The sequence below is a fragment of the Kogia breviceps genome, chromosome 14 (genome assembly GCF_026419965.1).
Source record: "Kogia breviceps isolate mKogBre1 chromosome 14, mKogBre1 haplotype 1, whole genome shotgun sequence".
In the NCBI taxonomy this organism is placed as follows: Eukaryota; Metazoa; Chordata; class Mammalia; order Artiodactyla; family Physeteridae; genus Kogia; species Kogia breviceps.
Genome location: NC_081323.1, coordinates 11845232 through 11870614, shown reverse-complemented (window position 1 = coordinate 11870614; position 25383 = coordinate 11845232). Strand labels below are relative to the sequence as shown.

Sequence of the window (25383 nt, the reverse complement as noted above, 5' to 3'; positions counted from 1 at the left end):
GGACCTGAGATTCTGCATTTCTGACAAGCTCCCAGGTGATGCGGGTGCTGGACTCTGTTCTGGGTAGTGAGGGCAGGGGAAGGCGGCCATCTCCTGAAACATCTTGATGCTGTTATTGAGGAAGGGAGAAAGTTGGGGGAGAGGTAGACTAGCTGTGGGGTAGCCCACTTCTGTGGCATTCAGTGGAACCAGTGTTTAGGGTGAGGTTAGGAAAAATAGAAGCACACACATGGGCAACGTCACAAATACAGAAGCTCAGACAGCTGTTCCCAAACCCCTGACATGCCAAGAGGTCCATGTTTGCCTGAGTCCTGGCCTTAGCCAAGTCAAGACCAAGGACCCCAGCCTTTGTTCGGTTCTCTTGTCCTAAAGTCATCCAGGAAGCTGCCCCTCTGGAGGAGTCAAGTGCGGCATCCAGAGATGCCCTGTCCGTCTGCCCCGCGGATGCCGTGGAGACTGATACCGGGCTGCCAGCTGGTTTAATTACTCAGATGGGAAGTTGGCTGGGAGAGCCCAGTCTTGGGCAGAGATTAATGACTCCATTATCTTCCTGGGCAATCATCCTATGTGGGCCTCAGTCCGGAATGTAGATATAAGGTGTAAATAAAGTCCCTGTTCTGAGGGAGAGCATTTTTCATTGTCTCCAGATGGGAATTTGGCCCAGAAACCCTTGGCTCAGTTCCAGGAGGTGTCTTTGTTTAGCAGAACAACCTGGTCCACTGGGGACATGTGACACAGGCCTCCTGAACGCTGGGCTGAGGTTTGGGGCAAAAAATGTATTGCTCTTTTTCTTAAGCTCATAAGTAATACATGCGTGTTGGAAAAAATTTAAACTAGGAAGCTGGGTGCATGGAATGGAAAAAAGTGTGTTTGTTATTTGATTAGTTTTGCTATATGTCAAACCCATGATAACTTCACCACAATTAAGATAATGAACATATCTATCACCTCCCAAATCTGTTATCCATCCTTGCGCCCTTTTGCAATCCTCCCTCCCTTCCTCCCCCACCCCCAACCGAACATTGACCTACTCCTGTCACTATAAATTAGTTTGCACTTTGTAGAATTTATGTAAATGAAATCACAGTGTATGTACTCACTTTTAGGTGATGGAGGTTGGCTTCTTTGATTTAGTATGATGATTTTGATATGTCATAGGTATCAATAATTTTCCTTTTTTTTTTACTGCTGAGAAGTATCTCATGTATGGATGTTCCATGATTTGTTTATCCATTCATCGTTGATGAACTTTCTAGATTGTTTCTAGTTTTTGGTGATTACCAATAAAGCTGCTCTGAACATTTAAGTACAAGTCTTTGTGTGGACAAATATTTTGCTTCTTTGGGTAAATGCATTGGAGTGGAATGGCTAGATGGTATCCTATGGTGGGTATATATGTTTAACATTTCAAGAAACTATTTTCTAAAATGGTTTAGCATATTTTGCATTCCGCCAGCAGTGTATGAGAGCTCCAAATGCTCCCTGTCCTCACCAACACTTGTTATGATCAGTCTTTGTAATTTTCGATGTTCTAATGGATGTGCAGTGGTATCTCATTGTGATTTTAATTTTCATTTCCCTAATGACTAATGCTATGGAGTATCTTTTTATGTGCAATTACTGGCTATTCACATATACTCTTTGGTGAAGTGTCTGGGAGCAGGGGGTTGAAGGTGTTTCTAAAGCTGCTAACATTGAGGTCCCCATGTGATACCCAAGCACAGATGTCAATTAGGCAGTTGCATGGTTAGGTTTTTTTTTTTTTGGCCACGCCATGTGGGATCTTAGTTCCCCATCCAGGGATCAAACCTGCTCCCCCTGCGTTGGAAGCACAGGGTCTTAACCACCACTGGACCGCCAGGGAAGTCCCAGGCAGTTGAAGGTTAGAGGCTAGACTTTAGAGGAAAGGTCCAGGTTGGCGATGTAAATTCAGGAGTTGTCAGCTTATCGGTGTTTTGAGTCACGAGACCAGATGAGACCAGTAAGGGAGAGTGTGTAGGCAGAGAAGAGGCCAGGTCTGGGTTTGGGGGCACTTGATTAATCTGAAGCCAGAAGATGAGCAAAAACCACTCAAAGCAACTAAGAAGGAGTGGCTGGTGAGGTAAGAGGAGGAGGAACAGAAGAAAGTGTTTCCTGGCAGGCAACACTATAGTGGCTGGCCTCTAAAGATGGCCCGTAGAGAACCACACCCTCTGCTTTTCACACTCCGGTGTGGCCCCTCCCACTTTCATTCTGGGCTGGCCCTGCAAAACCAACAGAATGGAGTAGAAGTGACGTGCCTGACTTCTGAGGTTGTAAGAAGCCCTGTAGCTTCCACCTTGGCTTTTGGAACGTTGCTCTGGAATAAATTAGTTGCCATCCAAGAAGTTTGGCTCTGAGACTACCATGATGGGAGGAAGCCCAAGCTAGCCACATGAAAAGACAATATGGAGAGAAAAAGATGGCCCGTTAGTCCTTGGTTTCCAGCCATCTCAGTCGAGGCAGCAGACAGGTGAGTGAAGAAGCTGTTTTGGATATCTGGCCCAACCAAGCCTTGAGATGACTTCAGCAGTAGCTGCTTATTTATTTATTTATTTATTTATTATTTATTTATTTTAGCGGGATCTTAGTTCCCTGACCAGGGATTGAACCCAGGCCCCTGCAGTGGAAGTGCGGGGTCCTAACAGCACCACCAGGGAATTCCCAGCAGCAGCTGCTTTCTGACTGCAGTTGCATGAGAGACCCCAAGTGAACCACCAAACCAACCCACAGGACTATGAGTGATAATAATAAATTGTTGTTTTAAGCCTCTATGTTCTGGGGCAGTTTGTTATGCAGCAGCAGATAACTGAGACAGGCGTGAGCAGTGAAGGGAGACTGACAAGCCTCCCTGCCCCCACCCAGAGCCCCGAAGCCTTCAGCCCAGACCCATGGAGAGAGGGGTGTTCCACCTCAGCTGGACGGCTCTCTGCATTCTGATGGGTCCCCCCTCCCTGCTAAGAGGAGAATAAACTTCTCTTTGTGTTCATAGATGTGGCATCTGCCAAGAGCCCCACAGCCCCCAGGGGCCTTACAAAAGGACAACAAGAGAGATTTTCTGGGAACTGGGTCACCAGTTACTTGGATGCTTCAAACCTGGCAGGACAGAAAGAAACCAGATAAAGGAGGCTGGAAGCTACAGGAAGCTCCTGGTCCTTGTCAAGGAGACATGCCATGGTCAGGAGTGGTTCCCTGCCCCCAACTGACCCTTACATCAATAGAGACCACCTTTCTCTGTTTCTGTATCTCTTTCTTCTTTTTTCCTTTCTTTCTTTTTTCTTGGTAGTTAAAACATTTGTAAATCAATATTTTATATATATGTAATATTGTTACATACATATAATATATATTTTATTATATATATGTAATTAAAAGCCACCATCCCATTCTACCCTTCCCACCCCCTATTCAGTTCTCTAGGGGCAATCACTTAACTTTTTTTTTTCACATTTATTTGAATAGGTAATACAGGCATGACGTAAAAATTTCAAAAGGTACCACACAGCTCCTCTCTCCAAAGGCAATTACTCCTACCAGTTTAGTACATCTCCTTCCAGAGATATGCTATGCCTATGTCAGCATACAATATAAATATTCTTGAAAATAAAACAGAGATGGTAACATGCTACAAACACTGTCGTGCACCTTGCTTTTTCACCTAATAATGTATCTCCAAGATCTTCTGTATCAGTACATAAACAACTGCTTTGTTATTTTAGGAGACTGCACAATATCCCATTGTAGGGATGGATCGTAACAGATTTAACCAGCCCCTGTGAGGGACGGTGAGGTTGATGGCAACTTTTTGATATTATAGTGAAGCAGCAAAGAACCTTGTACTCTTATTTTCCTGCACACATGCCTCTACCTGTAAGGATTCCTGAGTCCAAAGATACACACTTTTGTTAATTTTGATAGATATTGATGGACTGTCTTCCAAAGAGACTGCTGATGTACTTGTCCACCAACTTCATACTCAATACCCTTTCTCCATACCCTCCCCAATTCTATTCAAAGAGAAATCAACAATTTTGATTTTCCCTAATTGGTAAGAAATGGTATCTCTGTACTTTTACATTTGAAATGTCTTATTAGGAAGTTTGACTATCTGCACATGCTTAGTTGGCATGGCAACTGTGTCTCGCCTTTGTAGCTATTTCTTCTAGTTGTTATTTGCATAGACCTGAATAATGTACTCATGTGGACATTTGTTGATTTATCAGCTTTAGACATTATCTATTGATTTTTGCTCCAATAAATAAGGATTTAGCGCACTTACAGTATCCTCTGTCTTACATGTCCTCTTTCTTTCCAACCTTCCTTCCTTCTCATTTATTTATGAAAAAAAAAAGTAATCGGCTTTCCACTTATGGTAGTGATATGTTTTCTTTTTAAATAGACTTTATTTTTAAGAGCAGTTTTAGACACTGTCAAATTGAGCAGAAAGTACAGAGTTCTCATAAACTCTCTGTTCCCCACCCCTGCTCAGCCCCTCCCCCATCAGCATCCCCCACCAGAGCGATCCATTTGTTGCAATAAATTGAAGCTACATCCACACAAGCTTATCACCCACAGCCCATGGTTTACGCTACGGTTCGCTCTTGGTATTGTAAGTTCTATGGGTTTGGACAAATGTATAATAACATAGATCCATCAGTATAGTACCATACACAGTATTTTCACTCTACTAAAAATCCTCTGTGCTCTGCCTATTCATGCCTCCTTCCTCCTTAATCCCTGGCAACACTGATATTTTTACTGTCTCCATGGTTTTGCCTTTTCCAGAATGTCATATAGTTGGAATCATACATTATGTAGTCTTTTCAGATTGACTTCTTTCACTTAGTAATATGCATTTAAGTTTCTTCCGTGTGTTTTCATGGCTTGATAGTTCATTTCTTTTTAGCGGTGATTTATATTCCATTGTCTGGATATACCACAGTTTATCCATTCACTCACTGAGGGACATCTTGGTTGCTTCCAAGTTTTGGCAATTATGGATAAAGCTGCTATAAACATCCATGTGCAGGTTTTTGTATGGACATAAGTTTTCAACTCATTTGGGTAAATACCAAGAAGCACGATTGCTGGCTTGTGTTGTAAGAGTGTATTTAGTCTTGTAAGAAACTGCCAAAACTGTCTTCCATAGCGGCTGGACCATTTTGCATTCCCATCAGCAATGGATGAGAGTTCCTTTTGCTCCACATCTTCACCAGCATTTGGTGTTGTCAGTGTTCCAGATATTGGCCATTCTAATAGGTGTGTAGTGGTAGCTCATAGTTTTAATTTGCATTTCCCTAATGACATGATGTGGGGCATCTCTTCATATGCTTATTTGCCATCTGTATTTCTTCTTTGGTGCGTGTCTGTTTAGGTCTTTGGCTCGTTTTTAATCCAATTGTTTGTTTTCTTGTTGAGTTTTGAGAGTTCTTTACATGTTTTGGCTAATAGTCCATTATCAGATGTGTCTTTTACAAATATCTTCTCCCAGCCTGTGGCTTGTCTTCTCATCCTCTTTCTTTTTTAATGCTTTTCTGCTTTTCTTTTATTTTATTTTCCTTTTTTGTTTTTGGCTGCATCGTGTCTTAGTTGCAGCACACGAGATCTTACTTTGTGGCATGCGGGCTTCTCTCTAGCGGTGGCGTGCAGGTTTTCTCTTCTCTAGTTGTGGTGGCACAGGCTCCAGGGCGTGTGGACTCTGTAGTTTGCCGCACGCAGGCTGCCTCAGTGAGGCATCAGAGCTCAGTGGTTGTGGCATGCGGGCTTAGTTGCCTCAAGCATGTGGGATGTTAGTTCCCCCACCAGGGGTCGAACCTGCGTCCCCTGCATTGGAAGGCAGATTCTTAACCACTGCGCCACCAGGGAAGCCCCTCTTCTCATCCTCTTGAGTGATACAGGTTTGTAACAAATAAATCATTTAAAACTTTTAAAAATGGGTCAACTTAAGGATAAATATTCAGGAAATGATAGTCAAAGTGGTAGGAATATAGCAAAAAGGGAAGGTGTATCCAAGGGATTTAGTTTTGGGCAATACTGATGATACACAAAGGGCCTGGTACACAGCCTGGCTCTCAAGCTGCTCACCCGGCAATTATTATGCCCGTTATTACTATTTAAATAATATTGGCAGCTATTGTTGGTCTTATTGCTATTATAATTATGGCATAGCGGCTATTACTGTTATTATTGCTGTAACAATACACTATTGTTATCTATTATAATGCGTTGTTTTGATGAACCTCTGTATCGCTTCTAACTCCCTGGAACCTGGGGGCAATGGGAAACGCTGCAAAGTTGCTGCGGTTATTATTACTATTATCTTGATATTTCACCACCTCAAGCTGCGCGAAGTTTGGATAGGAAGAATGGGGGTGGATAACAGTTCCGTGACAGGTAGGAGGTGGGTCTGGGGAGGGGTCGGGCCAGGAGCCTCCGCCCCGTGGGGCGGGCCGCTTAGGGTCGGTCCCGGTCGGCCTTCGGTCCCCAGCCGTAGCCCGGCTATGGCCCCTCGCGGCGCGGCGCCCATCCTGCCGCTGGCGCTTGCTCTGGCTGCCGTGGCCGCGGTGTCCTGTGCACGGGGACGGTTGGGCACGCTCTGGTCCCGGCAGGGCTGCGCCGCGCTGGGCCGCTGCTGCCCGGGCCGTGACCCGACCTGCGCGGCCCGCGGGCCCCCTCGCTGCTTCTGCGATCAGGCGTGCAGAGAGGTTCGGGACTGCTGCCCCGACTACGCGCGGGCCTGCCCAGGTGCGCCCCCGGGAGCACGTGGCATGGGCGGAGCTCCCAGCGCGGAGGGGAGCAGGGTATCGGGGTGCGAACGTACATGGAAGAGAGGAAGCAGCCCTCGGAGGGGGTTCTGGAGCTGGAGGGGCGCAGGAGCAAGGGGGACGGGGACGCTCAGGACACCAGGCAAAGCGTGGGGCTGGAAAGGGGCGCGAGGAGAAAGATGCTCGGGCCATGGACGCCGGTGCGCGAGTCTGGGGGAGGGGGCGGAATGGAGACGGATGCGAGGAGAGTAGAGGGTCGTTTGGGAGGAGAGGGTGCGAGAGTCCTCCCCTCGCGCGGGACTTGGGAGGACCGCGCGAGGATGGAGGGCTCGTGGAAGAGGCGCGCGAGCCAGGCACTCGGGTGAGGGACGCAGGGCCCCCAACAGAAATAGGCTCGTGCGGGCACTGAGGGGTGCGAGAGAGGAGGGTGCGAGAGAGAGCAAGGGGCGCACTCGCTAAGGAGGGCGCATGCGGCTGGAAGGGGTAAGAGGGAGGAGGGGGCGTATGCGATCATCAGGGCTCGTGAGGCGTGGAGGGGTTGCAGAAGGCGCAGAGGGCGCTTGGGTTGGCGCTTGCCAGATTTAGCAAATAAAAATCCAAGATGCCCAGTTAAACTTAAATTTCAGTTAAATAACAAATACTTTTAAAGTATACGTGTGTCCTCAATATTGCACGGGCCATACTTATATTAAAACTTATTATTTTTCTGAAATTCAAATCTAACTGGCCGTCCTGCATTTTATCTAGCAACCTTAGCTGGTGGAAGGGCTTGCGGCATAGGGAGCGCGGGGGGCGGGACCACGCACCACATCGCGGGCAGGGAGGCCACAAGGCAGGTGGAGGGGGTGTTGAGAAGCCGAGAGAGAGGCTGAAGCCTGGAGAGGGTTTGAAGTGGAGGGACAGACACTGAGAGCAGAGAGAGGAAACGGGCTGGGTGGTCCGGAGGGGCCGAAGAACTGGGTGTGTGTGGGGGGGAACAGGTTAAAACTTAGGTGAATGGTGGGGGAGGTGTGAGGGGGTTGGGATGGGATGTACTGATCCCTGGGCAAGTAAAGCCCGGGCACTGGTCCCAGCGCTGGCCGTGGCCACCGGACCAGGGTCTAGGTCATTCCCTATAGAGACCCCAGCCAGAGCGGTATCCACCAGGCTTTGAAATTAGGCTCCACTTTTGTTGAGCCCCCAGTGGGGAGGACTCCATCCTTTTTAAATTCCAGGAATAACCTTTTCACACCCATTGGGCACAAAAATCTAAATTCTGTCACCTTGTCAAGCGGATAGGATCTAACTTTCCTTTGTCAGGGAGAAGAGTGATTGATTGGACCCCTCTACCTGGAGATATCAGTGGAGCTTCCTTCAGGAACTTATATTTAAATGAGGGCAGCTTTAAAAAAATTTCAAAATTGAAGGGATCCAACATTTATTGATCACCAACCTACTCTGTGGGCTGGGTGTCTCATCCAACCTGATTACTGCCTCACAGCGCTCTGGGGCTCTGGTCTATAACAATGTCCCTGCTCAGCAGATGGGAAGAGCGTGGCTCAGAGAGGAGTGGGCTTTGGCCAGCCAAGGCGATCCAGTAGGATTTGGACCTGGCGTTCCCCTTTCTTCTGGCCCCTTGCTGCTTCTCACAACTTTGAGTGGCGAATGGTGGAAGTTCAGGTAGCAGAGAGGAAAAAGTAATTTTGGATGTGCTGTCTTCCCAAATCATAGCAGATGAGACTCCCCCAGATTAAACTTGCAGAAGGGCTCTCTTGGGAATGCTTTTGTACTCATCTGCTTTCCGTGCAGAGCGTGCGTGCAGCTGTGGGGTCATTCAGAGCGTAAGGCTGAGGTTCTTGGGGCTTCAGCTGCACCCACAGGGGCTTGCTTCCCTGTCACCGGGCAGGAGTGGGGAACCAGGAAGGGAACCAGGCAGATGGATCAGTGATACTTTCCCACGGTTTGGTCCACGCTGACAGAATCACACAATGTTATCAGCTCCCCGGGGGTTCCCATTACATAAAGAGCTTGGGCTGGTGGGCCCAGCAGCCTCAAAGCTTTGCCCACCTCTTTGTTTTGCTCCTTTGGGAAGGTGTCAAAAAGGCAGTAGGTCTAGGATCTGCCCCCTTGTCTAGGCTGGGCAGAGCTGAGGTCTTATGAATAGACCTGGGAAAAGTTCACTTTTCCAACTCCCAGGGGAGCAGAGCAGAAGGGGACATGGGGACCAGTTAGGAGGCAAGATATGTTTTTTCATGAGGGATTTAGGTGCTAAAGTTGACTAACTTCAGGAATTGATTGTGGTAGAGGGAGGTGTTGAGCATGGCTTAAACACAAACAAACAAAAAAACAAACCACTAACATTTACTGAGTACTTATTACCTTCTGGGGAGGTACTGTTTTAGGTGCTTTAAATAAATTGTCTCCTTTAAGCCTCATAACAGCCCGATGGAATTGACAGTGTTATCACGCCCATTTTACAGATGAGGCATGGAGACATGGAGGGGTAGCGAGCTGCTCTGACTTGCCCAGCTATTAGGCAGGAGATCTAGGATTTGAACCCTAGCAGTCTGGCTCCAGATCACAATACCATATGGTTGCTTGAGGGTGGGAGGACTTACGCCTGTCGCAGGAGGGAAGCTCGAGCCCTCAGGTGAAACAGGAGCCCTTGACCTTGCCCACCTTCAGTTCAATTACGTTGCTGGCCACCTGCTATGTGCCCAGCTCAGCTGGGACCAGTGGGGGCCAGAAAGATGGGACTCTGGTCCCCCTCAAGCTTATATTCTATTTTTGGGAGACAGGGTGGCTTGCCCAGTTAGAGCAAGAGGAGGCCTGGAAATGATTGGTGAGGATGGGGTGGGGTCAGGAAGAGGGTGGGTCTGGAGCGGCTAGTAAAACCTTAAATGATGGACACCATTACTTCATGTTTTTCAAGTTCCTTACTGAATGTTTTCAAGTATTTTATGCTCCTTAATTCTTACTTCAACCCTGTAGGGGTCAAAGTCCCTACTTATGGACTTATGTGTTCATTGTGCTAGTCAGTACTCTGAGGGTTGTGACACAACTCGTATTACTTAAGCTAATAAGGGGATGTGTTGGGACAGGTAACTGAAAAACAATCCATGGATTCTGACTTCAGGCATGGCTGGATCCAGGGACTCCAAGGATGGCATTGGGACTCTCTTTCCACCTCTCAGCTCTGCTTGTGTTAGTTTCAATCTCAGGCATGCTGTCACCAAGTGTTTATAAAGATAGTACCTAGTAGCTCCAAACTGGTGTCCCTAGTGGAATGAGAGATCCTTTTCCTAGTTATTCCAGCCAAACTCCTAGGGATGGTTCTCTTAGGCCCAGTTTGGGTTGCATGCTCATTCACAATCCAATAAATCACTGAGCCTAGGGAGAAGGAATATGTCAACTGGTCATGTCTGGGTCACATATGTACCCAATCCCAGGAATGAGAAGGTGAGGTCAGACCTACCCAAACTATGTGGACTGAGAGTGGGGAGGGTTGCTTCCTCAAAAGGAAACTGAGGCGGTGTTACCGGAAGATGGGGGTAAGGAGGCTGGGAGGGCAGAAATGACAGCTGCCCACTTCTGAGCTGTAGCAGACCCTGCATTTCAGGGAACTCGAAGTAAAAGTGTGCTGAGACATCAAACAGGAGGAGAAGGAGGCAGGGGGTGACTGTGGATGCACTGGGGAAACACATTTTTAGCCACTAGTGTTTACAAAAGAACTTTTGTGAAAACACCTCAACAGGAGATGGAAACCAGTAAAAGATTTCAGGTGACAGGTCAGAACTGCATTCCAGAAAAATCCTTTTGCTAGACAGTGAGGAGGATGGACGGCCAGGGGGCTGGGCAGTGAGGTTCAGAGAAAAAGGTTGGGTTTGCATTGTCCAGAAAAGTATTTCCTGCTGAGCCTGGGCCTGTTGGCGGCAGGGCAGAGGGGTCCAAGGGGACTGTGGGAAATTCAGCCTGGCTCCAGCAGGCTCTGCTGACATGATGTTATCTGGGTCTCCAGGGCTGGAAGAGCAACCTTAAAAGCTCCTCGCATCTCCCTCTTTTTCAGCTGCACTGATAAGCTAGAATTTCTCCTTTACTCAGAAAAAGGTGGGATGGCCTTTGTTTTGAGAAACACTGCCATCTGGTGGTACCTCTCTGGAATGCCAACTTGCGGTCACATTTCCTTTGTGGTTGCTAAGGCACAATTTGCTCGTTCAGAATTCACTGACTCGTTACTTACTAGGTCCCTATGTGTCAGGCACTGTGTTTGGTCCTGGAATTCAGCAGGGAACAAGGCCCCTGCCTCCACAGAGCTGACATTCTAGTTGAAGAGGCTGACAAGATATGAATAATCACATGAAGGTACCGAGGTTGTGACCCTGGGTCTAGGTGAGGTGTGATGACAGTTCCCTGGGGGTGTCAGCCGTGCGTGCTGCTTGGTGATATCACAGATGCCAGCGACATGGAAAGAATATGCGTAGGGTGGCATCTGCCTAATTTTCTGCAAAATTTCTCACCTGCCTGGCAGGGGACCATGGTTGGACTTTGGAAATTCTCTTGGTCCGACTGCCCAGCCAGTGCCTGAATCTGGTCTGCCATCTCCTTGTCAGTTGTCCAGCCACTCTGTGAACACTAAGTGACACTAAACTCACTTTTTCTAGTAGATTTTTTTCTTTTCTTTTTAAAAAATATTTATTTATTTATTAACTAAGAGCAGGTTGCACCTGGTCTTAGTTGTGGCTTGCTAGCTCCTTAGTTGCAGCAGGTGGGCTGCTTAGTTACAGCATGCATGTGGGATCTAGTTCCTTGACCAGGGATTGAACCCAGGCCCCCTGCATTGGGAGCACAGAGTCTTAACCACTGCACCACCAGAGAAGTTCCCACTAGCAGATTTTTCTATTGTAGATTATACTCTCACCTGGACAACTGAAGTACCTGTTTTATTGGTTTCCCTGATTCTGCCCTGACCCCCCCACCTGGCAGCTAGAGACATCCTATTAAAACCTTAATAGTGATAATGTCACTCCTCTGCTCAGAACTTGGCAGTGGCTTTTCTTCATGCTTTGAATAAAGTCCAAGTTCCTTACAATAGTCATCAAGGCCCTGCATGCTATCACTGCCCGCCTCTCTCTGACATCACTTCCTGCCACTTTCCTTCCTGCTTTTTATGCTCTAGCCACACTGGCCTCCTCACTGTCCCTCCAGCATCTAACCTGGACTCTGCCTCCGGCCCTTTGCACTGCCTGTTCCCTCTGCCTGGAACACTTCCCCTCCGATACCTACACAGCTCCCTCCCTTACCTCCTCAGATGTCCTTTGTCATGGAGGCCCTCCTTGACCCCTCTGTCTAAAACAGTTTCTTATCGCCCTGCACCTGCCACTCTTATCCTTTTTTGGATTTTCTCAGAGCATGGATCGCTAGTTGAAATTACCTCATATATTGTATTGTTTCTTGTCTGTTTCCCCTACTGAATGTCAGCTCCTCCAGGGCAGGGGCTTTTTCTGCTTTGCTCCTCTGTGTTCCCGGCACCCGGGCCAGTGCTTGGCATATAGTAGGCCCTAAATAGTTGTTGAATAGATGCAGAGAGTCCCCTGTTGTATTGAGTGTTTACTATCTTCCTAGTGCTTCACATCTGTCATTGCACCAATTCTGTGAGACTATAGTTGGAATCCAAGCTTGTGTGACTCCAGTGTCTTGGCTTGACTCAGATATTCAGTCTCCTTAAGCTCCACTTGCCTCTTCTGTGAGATGGAGTTGACAATAGCGCAAATACATATATATGTATGTATGTAGGAGTTGGGGTTCTGGCGAGTGACAGGTGGTACGCCCAGAAGAGTTGAATGGAACATAATTTGACAAGGGTTCCATTCGCAGTGGTGCGGGCAGATGAAAGTGGTGTTATAGGAGCCTGGTGAGGGCAGGATCCATGGCTGAGGGGCCCCTCCATGCAGGACTGAGGGTGAGGTGGGTGGAGGGCCAATAAACACCTGGGCTGCACTCTCCTCCCCATGGGTGCCTCACTGGCCAAACTCAATCAGTGGCCAGGGGGCCTCTCTGATGCACAGGCTTCCCCGGGGGGCATAGGGCACAAAGAAGGACCCTAAAGTTGTTGTGAAGATTACATGAAGTCCAGGACTTGACTTGTCTGGTCCAGCAGCAGTGACATAATTGACATCGTTATTAGGTGGGTGTTGAAAGCAATAGATGATTGTTAGGCTGTTGTGCTTTATTTCCTCCTTCCCTCCTTCCCCTGAGCATTTCAACTCTGCTCAGAGTTGAGAGCCATGCAAGGAGTATGTGACTTCCTGAGGTGCCAGAAGCAACACTGTCTGTTTTTACAACACAATCGCCTCCTTCCCTCAGTTCAAGAATGTACACTTTTATTTTCTTCGCATTTTCAAGTTGCTGAACTAGGATATGTCTCATAGCTGGTGAATGTTTGTCATGAGGACAGACCTGGTCTTTCTTTTTCCCCACGGTGTCTCCAGCACTTAGGACAGTGCCCAATTCACAGGAGATGCTCAGTAAATGTTTGTGGGTTGAGTGGAGTGAACTAATTCTGACAGCAGTAGTGCCCTGTGTGTGTGTGTGTGTGTGTGTGAGAGAGAGAGAGAGAGAGAGAGAGAGAGAGAGAGAGAGAGAGAGAGAGAGAGAGAGAGAGAGAGAGAGAGAGAGAGTGACTGTCAAGGCCTGTCAAAAAAGGCTTGACAATTTCTTTCTTTCTTTTTTTTTTAATACTTATTTATTTAGTTTGGCTGCACTGCGTCTTAGTTGTGGCACACGGGATCTTCTAGTTGTGGCATGAGAGCTCTTAGTTGCAGCATGCGGACTTAGTTGCGGCATGCATGCGGGATTTAGCCCCCGACCAGGGATCAAACCCGGGCCGCCTGCATTTGGAGCATGCAGTCTTATCCACTGGACCACCAGGGAAGTCCATGGCTTGACAATTTCTTGTCAAGAAATCCTCTCCCTGGGGAAAGTCCGAAGATCCCACGTTTGGGCCAGATGGCCTTCCCTGTCTGGTTTGGCCCAGTCCTGGTCTGGGACTGTGGACTTGGGTGAAGAAGCTGAAGGTCTCAAAGGCCACATCATCAGAAAATACCTACTCACTGGACCCCTGACTGTGGTAGCACAGGGAGCATCTCATGGACATGGACAGCCAGCAACTTCCTTCTTTTTTAATGATGAAATACTTCAGACCTAGCCCAATGTGGAGAGAACAATATAATAAGCCCTCATGAAAAGCTAAGAAATAAGCCTAGATGAATACCACTGGAGCTTCTGCATTCCTTCCCTTTCTCCTCAGAGGTAACTGCTATGCTGAATTTGGTATTTATAATTCCTGCGGAGGGGTGTGTGTGTGTGTATATATATATATATGTGTATATATATATATATATATATATATATATATATACACACACACACACACATATATATTCAATGTATATAAAATATATACAGTCAGTTCTCATGACGGACGGTAGTTATAGTCTATAAAACCCCCATGACCACTGAATTGACAAGTACTGAACCATTGCTCCTAGGGGAAATATGTACATCCCTATCTCACACAGCTTATAATCGTAAATCCTAAAAACAACTCATTCTCGTAGATTCTCTTTTAAAAAAAAAGGGAAGAACAAGATTCAGAGGTGGTAAGTGACTGGCCCGAGACTGCCCCACTAACAGGTGTCAGAGCTGGAATTCAAACCCCGTCCTCCTGGTGCCGGAGCTGGAGCTCCTTGAACCGCACCACACCGCCACTGGCTCCCTCCACCCAAGAAGGCAGATCGGGGCCTTGTTTGACCTCAGCTGTAAATGTGCACGTTGGGTGACTCAAAATTTTTTTTGCTGTTCTGCGTACGTCTGTGCATGACTACAAAAGTGCCTCAAGTATTGGTTTGGGGGTTACAAATCAAGTTTTAGCAAATAGGTACATTCACAAATACCAAATCTGTGAATAGTGAAGATTGACATATATATACTTAGGTATATATATATCAATACAATAGCATATATATGTGATATATACATATATAGTATCATATATGTAATGCATATTACCTATATGAATTCTTAAACACTATATAGCACTCTCTTGCAGTTTGTAAGACTGTATCGAAATAGTATCACACCAGAAATAGCTTCTGCAGGAGGCTTCTTTCCATCCACGTTGTTGCTAGTGTACTCGTGGTTCGTCTCACTGCTGCAGAGGAATAGCTAGTGTTGACTGAGCACTTGTTGTGTGCCAGGAGTGAACGCTTTATATGTCACATCTGGTTGAATCCTCAAGGCCACACTATCAGGTGAATACGATTCTTATACCCATTTGACAGTGGAAGAAACTGAGGCACAGGGAGGTGAAATCAGTTGCCATAAGTGCCTAGGAAATGTTAATTGGAGGAGTGGGTGATGGAAACCACTGGAATGATCGCCAACAGGATCATGGGTAAATAAAATGTGGAATGCTAAGTTTAGGTAGACGTATACAAATTTCTCATAGAGAAACTTTTCAGGCACATATGGATTCAGGTTTGCAGACGTTCTGGTGCTCACTGTGGTGTTTTGGGGGGTTTGGCCTGTGGGGAAGGTGGACAAGACCTGGCCGCTGCCCAAATGCCATAGCAGTTGTCCTTGGAGACGCCACCTTCTCTTCCAGCGGTCTCCTGCGTCGTGGCAGAGTGGAGCGGCTGGAGTCGCTGTGTCAAGCCCTGCCAGGTCTCTTACCGCCTCCGCCAAAGGCATGTCCTGCAGGAGCCAAGGAACGGGGGTGCTCCCTGCCCCCCATTGGAGGAGCGGGCTGGCTGCGTGGAGTACTGGAGCCACCAGGGGGTGGAGTGCCAACAGTCCTTGCGTGAGTTGGGGTGGCCCCGGGGGGGGCTGTCAGAGGGAACAGCCTGGCCGGACCGCAGGGCCCTCCATAAGTTTCCATGTGGGGTCTGAGTTTAGGGTGGGACTTTGTCTTCCTTTTCCCTCATCCCCCTCCTCACCCTCTGAATGAGGTAAGAAGCTCTGACTTCCTCTAGACATGTCGAAGTCTTCTTTCTACTCATCTCCCATTGTGAATCAGTCAGGGCTTTGTTTAAATGAAGATGATGGGAAACCCATTTTAAACTGACCTGAGCAAAACTGTGTGGCTCATGTAACTAAGATCCCAGGGTCTGCATTCAGGCATGGCTGGATCCAGGAGCTCAAGCAATGTGGCCAGGAACCTCTTTCCATCTCTCAGCTCTGTTTTCTAATGAGTTGGCCTCATTCTCAGGTAGGCATTCCCCATGTAATGGTCTTTGATAGCTCCAGGCTTCCCTGCAACCAGCCTAGCAGCTGGAAGAAAAGGCCTCTTTCCCCTTAGTTTCAGCAAATGTCCTTAGTTTCACCAAACCTTACTGCAGTGTCACCCTTCTGTTTTAAATTCTCCAATAGGTACCCCGCACCCTCATGAAGCCCAAACTCCTCATCATGGTCTACAAGCTCAAGTGCTCTGACTCTTACCTCCTGTGACCTCATCTTCCTTCTTCTGTCTACATTTTAAGGGATCATTCTGACCACTGTGGGGACAGCAGACTGAAAGGGGTCAGAGGGCAGCGGGGAGGCCAGGGAAGAGGTGACTGCAGTGGTGCAGGCAAGAGAGGAACATGTCTGGACCAGGATGGTGGCAGTGAGGTGATGAAAGAGGGAATGTCATTTCCTCTGCCTGAAATCCTCCTCCCTCTCCTTTGCCACCCACATCTAACTTGCCTGGTTCATCGTTTCCTGTGTAGATGTCAGTTTTCTCCAGGAAGATTTTCCTGACTGCCCCTACTATCTGCCATGCACGTGGCCACATTACTTGACCTGTGAGGACAGTGTTAATATGCATTTTACAGAAGGGGACACCAAGGCTCAGGGAGGCACAACACCTGCCCAAGATACATGGCTCATCCTGCATCATTTTATTTAACGCTGACGATAACTGTATGATATAGGTTCTAGTATTATACTCATTTTGCTGATGAGGAGACTGAGCCTCAGAAGGGACCAAGATCACTCAGCTATAAGAGGGAGAGCTGGAACCAAAATCTGGGCTTCTCTGGGGCTCTCCTCACTGCTCTAGGCTACGCCAAAAGCATCACTGGATGTTGGAAGAGAAGAGAAAAGGGAAGTTGTGTATTAAGTGTGTTACCTTCTCTAGATCACAAGCATTAATTAGTTCAACACCATATCTTTGATTCAGCCCCATCACTCAGGGAATGGGCAGGGATAGGGACTTCTTTTGGCTCTTTTTCCCCCTAAGGAATCACCAGCCTCTCATGGACTGACCCTCAATTCTCCTCTGTGTTCTCTGTCTCCTCCAGGGAGGAAGAGGCTTGGAAGTTGGCCCAACAAGATAATTTTATTAATTCATTTATCTGTCCATACCTCTGTCCCCCTTTTCTCCCATCCTTACATTTTCCCACCTATTCATTCACCTATCCGTCTGGTTCTTTTATCCCTTCATCTGTCCATCTACCTATCATGTTTTCATCCATCCTTCTTTCCACTCATCATCTCTTCTATCATCTCTGTCTCTCCTTTTTTCCATCCTCCCATCTTCCCATTTACTCATCACCCGTCCATTCTTCCTTTCTTATATCATTTCAGCCACCCATCCATCCATTCAGTTATTAACTCATCTCTTTTTTTCTCACTCACTCACTTATTCATTCATCAAAATCATTCATTGGAGGAACTTTTTATTGAGACTCACTATACAACCCACAGTGCTAGGCCCTGCATCTAAGACATAAATATGATCCTGCCTCCATCACTGCATAAGGGGTACTTGTGGGGACTATCTACCCAGTTACAAGACCCCGCAGTCTCCTTAGGGCTACCATAGACATGACTCTGACACCAGGAGTACCTAATCATGCTTCCTGTGGTGTCATAGCCCTGGGGGGGTTGCTGGGCCACCTGACTCTGTTTTCTCCTTGGCTCACAGTCCCTGCTCTGATAACCGCAGGCAGCTACGGGAAAGAACGAGAAAAGCGAGGTGTCCCCAAGAAGCAGGAGACAACAGGGTAAGTGGAAGCAAATGGACACAAAGTCAAACTCAAATCTGTGAACACTTTTCCTGGGATTAGACTTTCATCATGTCTCTCTCTTGCTTTAATAGCTTTAACATCTCCCCATTTCTTGTCCTGTTTGTAAACCCATGAACATGAACTTTGAGTCCTTAATGATTGGTCTCTATTCAACTTCATTCACTTGCTCATTCACTCAGTGTTTATGGTTTCTACGACAGGTATGTTTACGTTGTTTATATGGGTTAGGCCTTGGGGCTACGGCAAGGAAGAAAAAAGGACAGAAATACTTGTCCTCATGGAGTCTGCCTCACAGGAGGCAGACAATAAACAAGCACATAGCCTGTCAAGTGGTTCTAAGTGCTATGGAAAGAAATGAAGCAGGGAAGAGGGTGGGTGTGCCAGGGACAGCCTTGTTTAGAGGAACTAAGATATTGAAGAGGTTATCTGGGGGAAGAGCATGACCGGCAAAGGGAATAGCAGGTGCAAAAGTCCTGAGGCAGGGCATGCCCGGTGTTCAGGGATCAGCAAGTAGTTCAGGCTGGAATTCAGGGAGAGTGAGGGAGAGTAGGAAATATGATATACTGGGCAGAGGGGGGTGGTCAGATCACACAGGGTCTATAGGCTGTGGTGGGAAGTTGGGTACTTTCTCTGCATGAGATGGAGTATAGGAGGGTTTGGGGCAGAGGAATGACAGGATCTGACTTAGGTTTTCACAGGGTCCCTTTGGATGCTATTTGGAGAATGGATCGCAGAGAGGCAAGGAGGGAACCAGGGAGACCAATATGCAGGGCCTACAGCAATGGTCCACATGAGAAATGAAGGTGGTTTGGACCAGGGTGGTAGCCCTGTGCCTTTGAAGGGTGGATTTCAGGGACTGGAGTCAGACAGTGTGTTGCTGATGGTGGTGATGAGGTCAAGCTTCTGGGACAGTGCCTGGCACATGATAGATACTCAACAAATATTCATTGAAAGAATAAGGTCTGAACTAAGGCAGTGCTAAGGGAGATGGAGAGGAGAGCTCTATTTGTTAGGATTCCTTTCAATGTAAGGCACAGAAACTCAGCTCAAACTGGCTCAGGTGACAAGGAGAATTATTGGTTCATATAACTGAGGGGGAAGTTTTGAAATAATATTACTTCAAGCATGAACTGGAGCCAAGAGGTCAAATATTATCAGGACTCCCTCTCCACTTTCTGCCTTCATATACTGGCTTCACTCTGAAGCAGCCTCTCTCCCCGTGGTAGCCAAGATGCCCACGAGCAGCCCCACATCTTCCCAGCTTAGCAGCCCCAGCTGACGGGGTCCTTCCTCCCAGTCTCATTGTGTAATTTCTGGAGGAGGTTGATTGGTCCTGCTTGGATCCTAGGCCCATCCCTGAACCAATCACTGTGACCCAGATGATGGGACCTCTGATTGGTCAGCTTGAATCATCTGTCCACTCTAGGGGCAGGTATGAGGAGTCAGGCCAGGCATCCTGATTGATTGCCCTTCCAAGACCACGTAGGGTGAGGACAAGAGTTCCCCAACTGAACCACCAAAAGGGCAAGAGAAAGAACTTTGGGAAGACGAAAATTCGAATTATCACAGCGTTCTGGCAAGGACAGGTTCCTGAGGCGTTCTGGGGCAGCTGAGAGGAAAGGGCTCTGGGCTGGCTTTGGGCTGTTCCTGGAAGAAAACTGTCCACTCCTTGAGCTTCCCAGAGGCTGCAGCCACCAGGGGGCAGCAGCCCCACACAATAACCTCCCGGGGTCCCTGGCAAGCTGCATCTCTTCCAGCAGGAGGGTGCCATTTACCGCTACTTGTAGAAAAAGTTGGGTCCAAGTAAAATTTTAGCAAATTGGGTCTTAATTCAGATACTCCAGAATGGGACAGTTATTTAAATAATTCCTGCAGTGAACCTTTTCTGTAAAATAGGATCTTTTACAAAATGTGGTGGAGAGCTTATTGAGGCTTTTGGGTTTAGGCGGTTCCATTTTAGGCACTACCACTTATTAGCTGTGTGACTCTGGGCAAGTTATCTTTCTGCTCCTCGGTTTCCTAATCTGTAAGCTGGGGCCGAGATCTACCTTGCAGGGTTTCCCTATTCCATTGGACCAAAGGATTCGGCAAATTTTTGTCCAGCCAGGTCCTAGTCTAGGACTTGGACACAACAGTGAACAAAACAGATACAAATTCCTGCCTTTGTGGAGCTGACATTACTGCGGGGGAGAGAGATGAGAAGTAAACAATATAATCTTTTGGATAAGGTGTTTGAAGAACTGGCCCATGGAAGCCCTCAATGATGTTAACTTTAAAAAGCAGGAGCTGAGGCTCACGGATGCAGATTGAGTTGCCCAAAAGGTTTCTTCTGTAGCAGGGAGAAATTGTATCAACCTGAGCCTACATAGGGCTAGGTACACAGTAGGTGCTCCATTAATGCTCACAGGTGTTTGGGGTGGTGTCTTCCTGTGTGGCTGCAGGTACTGTGTCCAGTTCCGGCTGGGGCCCGTTCCAGGGAGCTGCCAGCAGGTGAGGGCGCCCCATGCCCAGTGGACAAGGTATCTGACCCAGGGCCACACAGTTTGTGTGAGGTGTGAGTGGCCTGCCCAGGATGCCAGGAGCCGGCGCTGCTATGGGGATGGTGGAGGGGCCGGAGGGTAAGCCGTGGGACTCGGGCATGGGGAAGTGCAACTGTAGAGCCTGGGCCCTCTCTGCAGCCTGAGGGATGAAGGGGCCCGGGGAGCAGGAGCCTGTTTCCTGGCCAGGGCAGGGCACAGGAGGGTTCTGATCCCAGTGTCTGAGGAGGAGCAGCTCCTGCCATTTCCAGCTGTGTGACCTTGGGCGATCTCATAACCTCTCTGAACCTCAGTTTCCCTATCTGAAAATGCAGATAATAAGAGGACCTCCTCATGGGGCAATGATGTAAGTGAAGTGAGATTGTGCAAGTTAAAGACTTAGCATAGCTCCTGACATCCAGAAAGTACTCAAGAAAAGGGAGCTGGTTTCATTGTTGAATCCTTACAATTCCCTTAAAAGCCAAGTTTGGTTACCCTCATTTTATAGATGGGGCAACAGAGGCTCAGAGAGGCATTGTGACTTAGTCAAGGTCACACAGGATTTGACCCAGATTTGGCTGTTATCATCCCCCTAGACTCCTCCCACAAGGGCAGATGTCTTGGAAAGCACTTAGCATTACAATAGTAGCTAAAGTTTTATTGAGTGCCTACTATGTGCCAAGCATTATTCTAAGCTCTATATTCATTCATTCATTCAATACATATTTGTTGAGCACTTACTACTGAGCATGTGCCAGACAATGCTTTGGGTACTGGGGAGATGCAGTGAACAAAGCAGCTGTGGTCCTTCTCTTATGGAGACACATTCTGCTGTGAAGAGGCATATATTTGGCAAGTCAATCTGTAATTTGTCAGATGGGAGATAAGTGTTAGGAAAAGAAAGCAGAATTGGGGAAGTTCTGGGGATTTTTTTTTTTTTTTTTAAAGGAAGGTGACACTAAGGAGGTGACATTTGAACAGAGTTCGGAAGGAAATGAGGGAGGTAGACCTGTGGAGGTTTGGGGGAAGGGTATTCCAGGCAGAGGGAACAGCAAGTGCAAAAGCCCTGAGGCAGGAGCATGCCACCATTGAAGCTGGCGTCGAATGAGCAAGGGGGAGCGTGGAAGGAGCTAAGGACACATTGACACACAGGATGCCCTTGAAACATTCCAAGAGCCCGAAGTGGATACTTTCAGGATCCTCTCCTTCTAGATGAGGAGACTGATTCACAAAGAGGTGCCCGAGGGCACACACCTAGCAAGTGACAGAAATAGGCTTTGAACCTAAATTGCTCAGACTCCTTGGCCAAGCTCTAAAGACAAGTCTAGACTGTTTCCCACTGACTGTGCTTTTCCATGCAGGGATTATTAGACTGTAGGAACAATAGCTCTCTCTGGGGTCTCTCCAGGGAGTTCTCCCATTTCTAAGGACGTTAGTTTCCTGACTTTTAAAATTGAGCAGCCCTGCTCACTGTAAACCTAGAGCAGGGAATGCCAGTGCCTGTTGGAGTGTTAGGGACAGATGTATCTGAACGAGAGGCATTGGGACTGCACAGATCTGGGTTCACACCCCACTTTTGGCCCTTACTAGATATGACTCTGGGCAAACCCTTCCTAACCTGACAGTCCCCACCACTCAGATGGTGGGAAGGATCCTGAACCCTTTGCACAGCACCTGGCTCCTCGTAGATGCTTAGTAGTGAAAGCTGCTCTTGTCATGTTTAACCTATAAAATGGGTATAATAATATATGTACTTTGTGAAAATGACATGTGATAAATGTGATGAGCCTGGCACATAGTAGGTGCCCAATAAATAAATGGCAGACGATAGGGAGGCCCTCTCAACCAACCTTCCTCCAACCTCTCCCCCCCACCACTTACTCATCCTAGACCTGAGATTCTACCATTAGAGATTCATTCTTTGGACTAGATGCTCACTTATTAGAGCCTCAGTTTACTTATCCATCTTTGACTAAGCCTTGCTAGCCCTAAAACTCTGATTAATCCCAAACTTCTCTTTTTGGATGCAAATACTCCAGGAACATGGCACTTTGGTGAGGCTGAGATGAGGGTTGCAGGGACTGCTGCCTCTACCAGGCATGGGTGGGGATGGAAAGCAGAGCCAGGTGTGTGCCAGGCAGGGGCATCTTCCCCTGATCCCACCCCAGCCAGGCCAGGCTCACAGAACAGGTGACGGAAGGTCTGATTGGGGGCATGAGCTCACCAGGCAGGACTGGGCAGAGGAGGAGGATCAAAGTGAGGATGGAGACAAGCTGCCAGCCAGATACTTTCCGTGGGCAGCTGGTGAGGGCAGGCATGCAAAGGGCCCAGCCCCGGGGAGGGTTAGCCTGCCAGCTGGGGATTTTAGGACGGTTTATTTAGCATGAGAAGTGTCTCTGAGTTTGGGACAAGCAGAAAGAACACCTGCTATAGTCATGCACCTACTGTGTGCTGGGCACCAAGTGGGTGCTTTAGATGTGAGCTTCCACTCAAGCCTCACAAGCCCTGTTGAGACAAGGGACATTCATTCCATTTTGTACACTGAGGATGGCAATAACAATGGTAACTTTAAATGCTGTCATTTGTGAAGTGCCTATTAGGTGCTAGGCACTGTGCTTAGAAGCTTAGAACAGTGCCTGGCACATAAGACAATCTGCGTGTGTTATTATTGCCATTATTTGCATTTTTAAAAGACGTGAATTATACCTAAAGAGAATTGGCTAAAACATATAGGAACAGGTTAATAAATGTTTGCAAAGAGGACATATCTGGGTAGTCACCACCCAGGCAAGGAACAGAACCTGGCTAGCCCCCCAGTCCCGCCCCAAACCACAGCCCCTCCCCTCCCCATAGAGGAGACCACCATCCTGACTTTTATGGTAATCCTCTGTACAGTTTTCTTTATAGCTTTACTCAACTCAGTGCAGATCCCTAAACACTACAGTTTAAATGTTTCCCCCCAAACTTCACATATATAAAGTGGCACAGGATGTACCTTTTAGAATTCGGCTTCCTTTGCTCGACATGCGGTTTGCAAGGTCCGTGCACGTGGCTGCCTTGTAGCACTGGATCGTTCATTCTTGTTGCTGAAATGGTTAGCTATTATTGTCATGATCATTTTTACTTTCTCTGCACACAGCATCTCATCAAACCCTCCCAACACTCCAGAGGGGCGGAGATTATAGTTATCTGTTATTCACTGAAGAGCCAGAGGCTCCTAGGACCCGGGTCATGAACCTCCCCATCCCACCATTCCAAAACCTTTCTTAATCACTCCACTCTGTTGCCTCCCAACAGGAGGGAAAGGGGGGCGCAGGGAGGTTAAGGATGTCTTAGTGTCATCAGACCCTAAGAGCCAAGTCTGGATTGCCCCGGCTGGCCTCTGGGGTCAGCAGTTCTGCGGCCAGCCCGACTTCTTCATCAGGCACAGTAGACACAGGGCCCAGTGCCCACACACGTTCAGGCTCCACAAAAATGCTTTAATTTTAAACTCTTAAAATCAGAAGAAATAAGATGTCATAGTAGTGAAGATCTGATACTGACTCCAGCCCGGATTATATTTATCTTTTTATAATGCAGTTGTAAACGTTGATTTAAAATATTTTTGCATGGAGAAGGGGCCCCCGAAAGCAAATATCCCTGGTGCCCAGGAGATTCATGACGCCGCTGAAGCAGCCCCATGTCTTGCAGGCACCAGCTGTCGCTGTGGCAAGCAGCCGGCCACCCCCGGTGCCGAGGGACCTGGGAGAGGCTTGGGCAGCTCCAGGACTGTTCCTGCCCCGAGGTCCACAGCCTCGTCTTCCTCTAGCAGTGGTGACCCGCGTCTGTCCAGAGCCCTTCTTTCCAAGGCCTCCCTGGGTGGCAGGGAAACCCCCAGGGCTTGGGATCCTCCAGGACGAGGGAGTGGGGAGAAACCTGCACATCTGAGACTGAAGGAGCAAGCCTTGTCCTTATGCTGACACTGAAAATAGCTTTATGTTTCCACTGGGTGCCAGCTGAGTCACAGCCTTACTGCCATCTCCCTCTAGTTCAGGGCTTCCCAAATTTCACCTCCTAAATACACCCTTCTCCATTTTGCCCTATTTTCCTTACCTGTACCTTTTTCTTTTTGACACCCCACTTCATCCTTTGTTTTTCTTTTTTTTTACTTAAATAAATTTTTTTTAAGATTTTTTTTTTTTTTTTTTTTTTTTTTGTGTGTGTGTGTGGTACGCGGGCCTCTCGCTGTTGTGGCCTCTCCCGTTGAGGAGCACAGGCTCCGGACGCGCAGGCTCAGCGGCCATGGCTCACGGGCCCAGCCGCCCCACGGCATGTGGGATCTTCCCGGACCGGGGCACGAACCCGCGTCCCCTGCATCGGCAGGCGGACTCTCAACCACTGCGCCACCAGGGAAGCCCAATAAATTTTTTTTTAAAGGAAGCTTATACTTACGTATATGTGTATAAATAGGAAATGTTTTTTTAAAAAAATCACAACTAGAAATGAAAATAAATAGTAGTAGGAAACATTTATTAAGGTACAAGTACTGTAGGTACAGTGTGCCAAGTCCTGTCCTGGCCCTTTACACATACTGACTCATTGGATCCTGAGTTAGGTGCAGTTATTATCCCCATTTTACATGGGCGGAAACGGAGGCACAGAGAGGTTAAGTTACTTGCCCCAGGACACAAAGCCAGTGAGGGGCAGAGTGGGCATTTGAAACCCCTGAGCTGTACCGACTGCTAAGATTTTCTGCACTAGCAGTACATCAGCTGCAGGAGGGCAAGGTTTTTGGTCTGTCTTGTTCCCTGCTGTGTCCCCTGTGCCTAGAATAGTGTCTGGCACTCCATAATGCTCAATAAATATTTGTTGAATAAATGAAATGAATAGGTGAATGATCAGTTGCCATAATTAGAAGGCAATCACAAAACCACACACAATGGAAACAAAACAAGTCTGGTGAGGTATTGTTGCCCAAGGAGCCGAGCGTGAAGCCTGCTCTCTCGTTATTCAAACAAGACATTAGCACGGGGCTTCCCTGGTGCCGCACTGGTTGGGAGT

General features: G+C 47.7%; 1 protein-coding gene across 1 annotated transcript; it reads left to right on the top strand.

Moving 5' to 3' along the window:
• Positions 1-6518: 6518 nt before the first annotated feature.
• On the top strand, positions 6519-24235 carry LOC131740351 (somatomedin-B and thrombospondin type-1 domain-containing protein-like). Its single transcript, XM_059036084.2, has 5 exons — positions 6519-6943; positions 15422-15618; positions 17725-17803; positions 20269-20445; positions 24034-24235. The coding sequence occupies exons 1-5, from the start codon at positions 6519-6521 to the stop codon at positions 24149-24151; spliced, it is 996 nt and encodes a 331-aa protein (XP_058892067.1). The 3' UTR covers positions 24152-24235.
• The last annotated feature ends 1148 nt before the right edge of the window (positions 24236-25383 follow it).